At 37.6% G+C, this 10,477-nt stretch overlaps 1 protein-coding gene across 1 annotated transcript; it reads left to right on the plus strand. All coding sequences in view use genetic code 11, as the record gives it.

Annotated features, from left to right (window-relative positions):
- Positions 1-814: 814 nt before the first annotated feature.
- EGR_01030 (hypothetical protein) lies at positions 815-8,436 on the plus strand (the record flags this gene model as incomplete). The annotated part of the gene is made up of 11 exons (XM_024490279.1): positions 815-1,002; positions 1,340-1,502; positions 3,568-3,745; positions 3,895-4,025; positions 4,305-4,360; positions 5,753-5,913; positions 5,950-6,039; positions 7,067-7,150; positions 8,027-8,071; positions 8,299-8,338; positions 8,394-8,436. 11 exons carry the CDS (start codon positions 815-817, stop codon positions 8,434-8,436), a joined length of 1,179 nt encoding a protein of 392 aa, XP_024355098.1.
- Positions 8,437-10,477: the final 2,041 nt, after the last annotated feature.

The following is a 10,477-nucleotide window of genomic DNA, read 5'->3' on the forward strand; positions in this document are numbered from 1 at the left end:
GGGGGATTTTTGTGTCACAGTTGCTCTCTCGCAGGCCTTCGCGTCCACAGTAAACAAATTTGGCCACTCAATGAAGCGTAACCACGTAACACACTTTGCATTTTTAATTACTTTGAAAAAGAAGCTGCTAACAGGAAAAGGGTCATTTATTTTGATGGAATTATTGTTCGCTTCAGTCAAATTAAAATAGTACTTATCTTTTAATCAAGAGTGCTGAAGTAAAGAAAACTAGCAACGCGCTATAGCCCATTTACGAAAAAATTTTAAACTGCAGAGCAGATGATTGGGGAGCTGAGAAGCACAGGATGGTAGTAAAATTGTTAATAATAATGCATTTGTACGAAACGTAGTGAAGCTTAAATTTAAATATCAAATTTTTAAGTAGTTACGCAGTAAAGCTTATGTTTCGATGCAAAACTTTTCATCCGACTTGCATGAACGTGCATTTTTGAAGTAAAATTGCCGAATGCTTGAGACTAACTAATTCTTTTGTCAAAGATGCTTTACCCATGCTTTGCTACCAATGCTTAATTTTGGGTATTTTAACAATTTTGCAAATATTTACATCGTTTGTCTTGCTGAGTTTATGTTCTGAACGCAGATAGGCTCCTCCATGGTGGGTGACAGGCGGCATACCTTCTACTCATCACGAGACACTATTTATAATTCTTTTTACCCTGTTATTTTAAAAACTCAGGGAATTAAAACGTTATTGCTCACCGTCCTTTAACTTTTTGCCTCCGCTGTGTAATGTAAAATTGTGCTTTTAATTTACTTAAATTGGATTTGACTTTACGTCTACAGAGATATAGGAATGGATTCTCTGTTCCGTATAAGTAAAAGTGCACAATTCGTTCATAGTCTGAAGGATTGTTTATTCTCAACTGTCAGCTGCAGCTGTCAAATCTTTTGTCCCTCTATTTTAATTGGCACATATCCAGAGATGGTCAATTTTTCAGATGAAAAGTTATCTTTTCATTTAAACCTACTTGAACGTTTCCAGTGAGCTTTCATATTTGGCCAAATATTACAATGTTTTAGCTTATATTAAGATATTTGTCAGTAAACTGACAAATTGAAAATTCCTGATTATCTTCAATAACCGGAATTTAAGATACTATGTAACTGAAGTGTGACATTTTCTAAATGCGCTCACATTTCCCGGCAGTGCCCTGAGACTTCCTTGAAGACGAAAGAATACATAATATTTGGACAGAACATATATGTGTGTATTCGACATAGCATGGCCTGGAGGTTGGCCCACCCGGCAAAGGTGCAATATCGGAGACCCAGTGTGTCCCTTTTACCAAAATTGGGTTAAACAACCTACGCATTACAGCCTAGTAAAAATTAAGTTGGATGAGGTCAATAGGAATTTTTCTAAATCACTAGGGGGTCCAAATGAAAATATTTATAAAATTTTTATTATTCACGTCCTGTCTGATGTATTTGAAAGCATCTATGCGACGTATAAGAAATGGAAAAACAAATATCATAGAACAGTATGAAATAGTACTGCTGCTGCACCTTTTCATTTGCCTTTTTAACCCATCTTATCTGCGCAGTATCTAACCTCGGCTACTACTTCAGCCTTTGGTCCGAGTGCACGGACGTCATTTTTTGAGGAATTACTACTTCTCATTGGGGGAGAGACGTGTCTTCCGTCACCACCAGTCAGTTCAAGGCGGTAAACAATGGGCTATAATAAGAAAACTCTTAAATATTAAAGCTGAAACTCCTTAAGCACATCAAGAATTGGACGGCTGCACCTTTAGGATAAACTGTTAAATAGCCAGTACACATGTGAGATTATAGGCACTGCATAAATAACTATGTGCCATAAAAAGATGCTGCTGTTTTGGTTACAAAATAAACAAACTTCCCTATTTTACACCTTAAAAGGTAACTTTTAGTTAAGGTTTTATGTAAATTCCATGATTTATGAAATCCCGAAGTGGAGCACCTTCTCTTATCACCACCTTTAATTGCAACAAAATAAAAAGTCGGTCATGAAATAAACTCTTCATAACCCTGAGGTCATTACATTCACTAGAGTTCTTCTATGGGTTACTAGGCTATCCGACTCTTTGAAAATACTATAACGCATGAATCTCCTGAGATCGTAACAAGTCGAAGTATTGCTGGCGAATATACATTACTAACTGAAAGAAAAGTTGTGGGGCGACCAATATTGCCCAAAGGCCAAGTCGGCGAACTAAATTACAACCTTAAGAGACCCAATTGCTCGTGTAGTCTGACACACAATAAAACAGAATTTCAAATCATTACAATATTAATCAAGCTAAGATCTGGATGACAGATCAGTTGAATTGAGCGGATTCCTCGGTTTGTCCAATTCCATTGCCCAATTATAGTTGGCCTATCAATGGGCCACTTTCACAACAGACTTCATCTTTTGGTACGTAACAATGAGAAGAATCCTGATACCTAATGTCACAGTCTCACACTATAGTTGTTCGACTTTTAGGAAGCCTCACCCTATAATACAGAATTGGAAGTGTAAAAATGATAAATAGCAGTGAAGCAAAAGACTTTTTAACCGCCTTGGCCTTAAAATCGTAGTCTCACTCATTGGACATTATTGCCTTTAAACATGCAACGAATTGCCAACATTTTACTGCTAGAAGACCAAAAAATAAGTAGCGCAAAACAATATTAAAGAAGGCTGCTTGGCGCTTATTTGCCTACTAACAAATGACCATGAGCTCCGATACATTACACGAGTACTTACCTAATTCAGCCTATCAATTTTGTACTTTTGAGTGTTTCTTTGACCATAAGTACTGTTTTTCATAGAATTCGACAAATGCTGGCAGGTTAAACTATCCGGTTCATCACACACACACTAGATGTGAGCGGAGTTTTGACTGGTTAGGAGAAAACGCCCATTCTGTTTGACATGAAATTGGGCTGTCGGCCCACGTCTCAACCTCCTTTTGCAAACATTACGTAGTCTGCAGCCACTTTCATAATAATACGGATACAAATAATTTTTAACCTGCTCTCTACCATTAAATTGGTGCTGACAATTAAAAACATGAACTTTTTCCTGCCAGGTACGATTCAGACCAACCCGTTTCATTTGTGAGCCTGCTTACTAAGATTTGCTTAAGTAAAACCAAATTTGGTCTAAGCTGAACCTTTCGCAACTATCAAAAATCCAACACACCACTTCTCAATTGCCATTTGACTCAAAGATGGGATTTTTACACTTTGGTTGCAAGCCTTTTAAACCTAATTTATATTTTCCATAACTTTGCGCTAAAGATTATCACTGATAGTGGTCAAATATTTCTTATCACTATTTACAACTATTCCAATACCTCTCAGAAGATCGTGACAAACAGAGACATACTTGAACAGCCACTTTTCCGCTTTGACATATATATTTCCTCTATTATCAGCACCAATCATTTCCCCTTTATGCCCCTGATTTTGAATGATACCGGCTACAATGTGCTATCGTAAGTTTTTAACGAAGGCAACGTGTGGTATTGACTGTCATAGAGTTAAATAAAGTGAATTTCCTTCTAAATCCTACATTAGAAGTCTACAGCATCTTCAAAACAATATTTTATGGAAGAATTTTGTCTTGCCTATATGGTGGTTTTTAGGTTCATATGGAGAAATAACAATTTTTCAGTCAGTTTTCCTTCATTCAAAATCAAAAAGCTATTATATGCTTACACTTTCTGGCGTAAAATAGTAGCAAAACACTGGTACTGTAAAATGTTAATTGTTAGTTTAACTTTCGATTTTCGCAACAGGCACTTAGGGCCTGGCCTGGCCTCCTAAACTCTTTAGCGGCTCCACTCCCTCCTCCACATCAACAATACATATTCTACCCCAGTGTTATGTCTTCTTCGTCTTTAGATAAGTCTCGACGCACTTCATTGGCGGCAGCGGAAGGCAAACTTGATCCTAAAGGACTACCACCCGAATTTCTATTAATGAATGCTGATGAAAGAATTTGTGACATCCCTAATAGAGGGGCTGAAAATGACGTTTACTTTCGGCATTTACTCTGGTCCCGTATTCTGCAGGAAAGCTATTAATGAGTGAGGCAATACTAGCTATGAAGTATTAAAAAAATAGTTGGCTACAGAGCTGTCTGCTGTACCTGAATGAGGATATCAGCCACGTAAACATGCGATACCTCCTCCACTTCTCTACTAGCCGGAGAAAGTCTGGATAGAGATGGTTGGTCAGCACTGAAGTGAGAACAACGATAGACATGGAAAGATTAGCACATTCTCTCTTATCCCAATTCATTTTACAATCAGGACAAAAATATAGATCTAGTAAAATTGCTAAGAATAGTCAGTGACATTGCTGTCAAGTATAACCTCATTTCATGAACGTTTGATGATTATTACAGCTGGCTCGTGGGTGGGTTCCTTACATCACTCATTACGGTGTAATGGCTGACTTGGGGGGCTGACGAAGGGGAACACCGTAGACAAGGTTTAAAGGACGAGAAGAGCAATGTAATGCTGTACTGCTGTTTGTTCAACTCTCGGTATTGGTAACGACCCGTTTAGGGGCTCCGCCACTGCACCCCTGCTGGGAACCTAATCCCCAGACCATGCCGGTAGCCCAATTTCTACTGTACGTCATCAATACATGTTCCGCCCAAGTATTGTCTTCTTATGTCCTCAGAGAAGTCTTGAGGCGCCACTGCCCACATTCACACTATAAAAGGTGTCAATCGAAAAGTGGTCTAAAGTAAAACATTCAATCAAGTAACTAATTTTATGTTTATGCTTGTACATCTACTCACAGTAGATCTCTGGTTTGGTAATCTTTTAATTTATTAGTTTAGGAAATCGTTTTTCTTTTAGGTTATATCGCAAATCTCACAAGCATTCTACGTTAGCATTTAAAGGCTTTGAGCGGGGAGAGAGCATACTGCAAACGAATTAATGCAAGTATTCAAGTATTTCATGGATCGTTTGCTTCTCACCTACTGCCACCTTACTGATGACCATTGTAAAGTTTGCGGACATTCTCTAATGTTTCACTAATGCTTAAAATCCATTGTTGTGTGCTCCCTTTGTGCTTATTCCTTTCTGGGTGAAAAGATGAACACGTCGTTGCTCCAAAAAAAATGGTCACTCGGTATCTTAATTTGGCACGATTGCTAATCTAGTATACGTAGAAATTTAACTCCGTGCAAAAAATCTCCGAGTAAGAAGCGTGAGGAAATCGTATAACGATTAACCGCCTTTCCACCCTTTCACTACACCGATAAATCAGCAAATGTAAAAATTGAGATGGAGGCTTATTTTTTACTAATAGTACTTTTAAAAAAGACCTCCAAATTTGACTTGATACTCAAATGTAGTTTTCATCGCCCCAAAGCACTTTCTCCATGTTGGCAAAAGTTAAAAAGATCTTGAACTCCTTTAGTGTAGTGGTTGGAAATGGGTTATGCTGAAAAAATGCTGTCCCATATTTCTCCGCGACAAGGCGATGAACTGTCTAGTAGTACTTTTCTTTCTGATGATTTTACGACTGCACTTTTTACTGCTTGGTTGAAACCTTAGTGAACCAAATTGCTTCCTTTGAAGGCACATGAGAAGGTCATAAATAGGACTAAGTTTGTACCCTGTGCAGTAAAATAGAGCACACTTTATCTGTGTGCTATAAATCAGTCTGATATTATAGGCGGCCATCAAGCCAGTGATTTAATGCATATCACTTTAACATAAAGTGGATTTAACAATCTCAGAAACCTCACCAGCAAAATATGGCAAATTTTTTCGCTTGTGGCCATTGCACATGTATTTGTATACATGGTCTTACATAAGAAGCAATATTCAACATTTATTTTACATTCCGTTTCCCCTACTTGGGAAGCTATTATTGTGCATTCTTTCAGTTTGTTTTTAAGTATTTTGTTTTTTGAGTAACAACTGAACATATTAGAAAGTCGAACTGTAGGAACAAGAGCAATAACAATGAAGATATACGATAACATTAGCATTATTATCGTGTCAATGTTTTTTTTTAGAATAGGTAATGCTTAATTTCCAAAGGCTTTATTCTCTATGGTAAATTTAAATCCTAAATAAAGATTTTGTAATTGGTTGTTTCCTATACGACACTGGCTCCATAAAAACAGGTTTAAAAATGGATTACATCATTACTAAGATTAAGGCTTTAGGAAACATCCCTACTTTAATACCCGCAGATACTCACCTGGCCAATGATGTTTTTGCATAATTATTTAATGGATGCAAAAATAAAAGTTGCCCTGCTCATGGTTCACCAATGAAAAATCCTTTGTAAGTTAAGTGCTGCTAAATTGTTCATTCTTTTGGGTCCGTTTTTAGTCCACTAGTAACACCTCGCTCCATACAAATGCATCTCTATAATGTGTCAACAAATAGGATCAGAATATTGTTTAAACCTTTGCTGAATCTAACAATATGTCCAAATGCGTAAAGTCGGGAAACAGAAGACTTTCTGCATAGTGGGACAAATGTGGGTGCTATATCTAAGCACTGGATTCCATCCGGCTTCCCATTCAGGACCTCCTATGGATCGCAGTCTTCCTGGTAATTTATGTACAGCATAGGGTAGTATCATCCTTTGCTTCTCTTCTGCCGACATGAGAACAAAGATCGGTCTCTCCAATTTTATTTCATAGAATTAATGGGCATTTTTTGTAACATATCACGAAATACGCGTCGAAGTGGTATCAATAACCAGTGCTTTTAAACCAAAATGCGAATTCAGTACACAATCCTCTGCTATTTTGGACTTCCATTCCACTTGTCCCCACGGGAGCTGGTAGTAGATTACACTTCAGCGCCAGTTCCCTGAGACGACCGGTAGTGACAACTCAAATGCATCACAATAGCGCCTAATTTAAAGTAACTCACAACAACCTCTTAACAAATTTTGAGGCAATAACTATGTCCTAGGTATTAAGGCCATAGTAGTACAAACCTCTAGGGAAATTTACTCAAAAGAATCCCCAGAAAATTGAGATTTTATTTATTAAAGGTACTCTTAGAAGTAATTTTAAAATTCACTTAAGCGTTGCAAAATATGTTTTCACATCATGCATTAGAGCTAACTGAACAATGGTTCATAAGTCAACTTACATGCCAAAAAACAACTGGTTTGATTAGCCCATTCCTGTGAATTGGGAGATAGGAAATGAGCAAGGGTGTTCTACCCCAAAGTGGATTACTTAGGACTTTCTTGGCTAAAAAATTGTTTCAGGCCATTCCGCTGTTCTATTTTGCCTTAATCTAAACATTGCTTAGGACTGCTGAGTGCTTAATGGCTTGTATCATGTTTGCTACGACCTCTGCTACTCTGCGGCGTCAACTTGAACATGCGTTTCCTGTGTGGTATAGTGCAATCCGGTGGTTGCTGTTTCGGGTATTTCCTGGCTGCTTCAGAAAATGTTTTCAGCGGCAGCAATATCTCCTAAAATCAGTCCATGAGTTTAATTTGTTACTAAGTGTGACTTTAAATCCCCTCTCACAGTGTGTGTGTGAGAAGATTGCTTTCCATGGGCTAAAGTCTATCCCCTGTCAAAATCGTGGCCCAGTATTGAGATGAAGCAAACTTTCAAAATATGCACATAAGCACATAAGCATTTTACATATTAGTGCATAAAATTGCTATGCTATTATTACCTTTTTTCTGTATGCAATGTGTTTAATTAATTAAAAGCTTTTTGAAGGCATGTCATGTTAGATAAAAGTGCACTCCATCATTAAAACCATCTATTATGCACAAATATAGACTTTTATCTGTTTCAAAGCGGACGATTTTTTCTTTTAAATAGGCAGTTTATGATTTTTGTTACCTATAATCCCAGGACCTAAGCACTTTAAGAGTCGTCAAATCCACTGTTCCGGCTCTACATTGGTCACTTAATAAGCATCGTGCTTTATAAAAGGAGTCATGCCACTTGCGATTTCATTACAAAAGCAGCAATATTAACTAGTCTCCCTAAAGGTTAAAAACTTTTTCAATTGTCCAGAAAATATTTTGCATGTATCATTTTCCATCGTGAAAATATCCAGCTGTAAGCACCTTGGATGGTGTGTCATTGCACCGTAACATCTTGGAGACGCCTAGTGTTTTGCCAAAGGACAGCGAAAATTTTTTGGTGAGTCTGGCAGAAGACCGCTCGCGCGTTTTCCTCTTTCTCGTTAGTCCTCTTTCGCTAATAACCATACTTTAGGTTCCGTTTGGTGTCGATTCGTCAATACCTCTCATTACGCTGTAAACTGTCTTATTTTTAATAACTAGATGCATCACAATATAGTGACTTCAAAATCTTGAAAATATGGTATTCGCTCATTATAAAGCACAAACATTCCGGTGTTTGAAATTCTATTCTATAGGTTAGCATATTCCAAATCTTTCCCTCGTTTCTGTCAAAACTAACCTCGTAGATCGAGGTTACCCTTAATTTGAGGTATGAGGATAATTACAGGTTTTACTTTCCAATGAATGTGTGAATTTTGCACCCGACTAAGTAACCAAATGCGAAGCAGCAAATCTTTATGGAATTGCAGTTTGATTAACAAAATAGAAATCTAGTGTTTACTGTGTTGCAATAATGTCATTGAAAAAGTTTCATGTCCCCTTTTTAGAGGATAATTTTGTCAACAACAGGGTATACAAATTCAGCTTCAGAATAATCATCCATGTCAACTCTCGAAATGCCATGTTGTGGCTGGGATTTTCAGGCATCACTGGTTTAAAATCTGTAGGAATTTTGTAATTGTGTCGGAAATCATTATGATAAGACGTGTAACACTTACCTCCTAATTGCAGCAGATTTATCAGACGTGAAAAACGATAAACAAAAGTCGCTTTAATGCAACTAAGGTAATGTGTAACCGTTCCAGCTTGTTTAACTCCGTGCAAATGATGTTGTAATGATATGCCACCTGGAAGAATGATCATTTATTTTACGGAAATTCTATTTTGGGAAAATAAGAGTTTCTGTTTTTTACAAATGTGGATGATCTTGTTCTAGCACCTGTGAAACTTCCATTCAAAACTCTTGTCGGAATGTGCATGCAAAAATACATGGCAATATCTCAAATCTTCATACCTACATCCCTTTTCATACAAGAAATCTCTTTTCATTAATCAGTATTTTCGACTATGGATTTGTTTTTACTAAAACTCAAACAATAAAATTGTTCTACCTTCAATTTTTAACCAATTCTAAACAATGTCATGAAATTTTACTGCGTATTTGCTGGAGAGGTTTGCAACTCTAGGGGCAATTTCTGCTCAGATTGTCTGAGAGTCTCCAGTAACATGATTAATTCCTCAATAATCCAAAACAGCGCTCTCGTTAGGCTCTTCCGACTGTCAAGTGTCAGGTGCGGATGGACTTTAAAAGTGCCAATAATTGTTATAAGACTACGACCGATTAAAACATGCTAGGACTGAACCATCCTTTGTCTCCGTTAGCCAGTTGTTAGGCCTCTCAGCCACCGATCGTTAGCCGGGTATACACCTGTCGTGTGCCTCCACCTGTTCATACACGTTAGCAGGCGAAGAGGTCCATGGTCACGCTGGTTGGAAATTCGATGGGACCCAAGCCTATACACATTAAATCCGGTAATAGCATTACTCAGAATAGACTACCTTGGTCTTCCTGTTAATCGCCCCCAATGCTGCGCTATAACACAGTAGGGTTATACACGTCAAAAGAAGTATTTTTTGATAACAAAGAATTCTGGAAAATACCCACGAAGGCTTCTTCTTTAAACTGGACAAATGGTCATTTAAGCAACTGGTGATTGGGTGACTCACTGTCGGGCAGCTGACATTTTCGACAAGCAGTGGGTGCCGCTATTCACCTCAATCTAATTTACAGCAGGAAATGTAAAAATACGCTGTTAAAAAGCTGCCATAGCCATCGAGAAATCGGTAAGCATCTTCACACATTGTGCAAAATAGAGAGGTCGTAATTTCGATCAAGGAATGTCGGAACGACCTTAATTGGAATTTAGAATTTCGCAAAATACCGTTTGTATCATTTCTACATGTGACCAGAAAAATCCCTAGAAACCTTTTGCCAAAATAAGCATCAGCAAACAGTTCATTGATAAAACCACTATATTGTGAAGTCCTAAAGTTTTTAGCCTCATTTTGAGTTTGATATGGCAGATTTAATTCTGCTTCACTTACAAACTTTCTAACGTAAAACTAATTACGTAAACCACTCGAATTGTATGTCCTCTATTTTTAATAAAAATGTGCGTTACACCTTCCTTGTTAAATCCTATGCCTTCGTTCCATCCTTTGAGTCATTATAGTAGAATATGACATTTCTCCCACAAATCGTGTCACTGCAAGTGTTTGTCGTACATTTTTGCCGATTTCAGTGTGCTTTTATGTTTATACGGACACACCTGGATCGTGCTTTACTGAAATGATCAAATGGATTACATACGTATTTTGG

Source organism: Echinococcus granulosus, assembly GCF_000524195.1.
Source record: "Echinococcus granulosus chromosome Unknown EG_S00004, whole genome shotgun sequence".
Taxonomy (NCBI): domain Eukaryota; kingdom Metazoa; phylum Platyhelminthes; class Cestoda; order Cyclophyllidea; family Taeniidae; genus Echinococcus; species Echinococcus granulosus.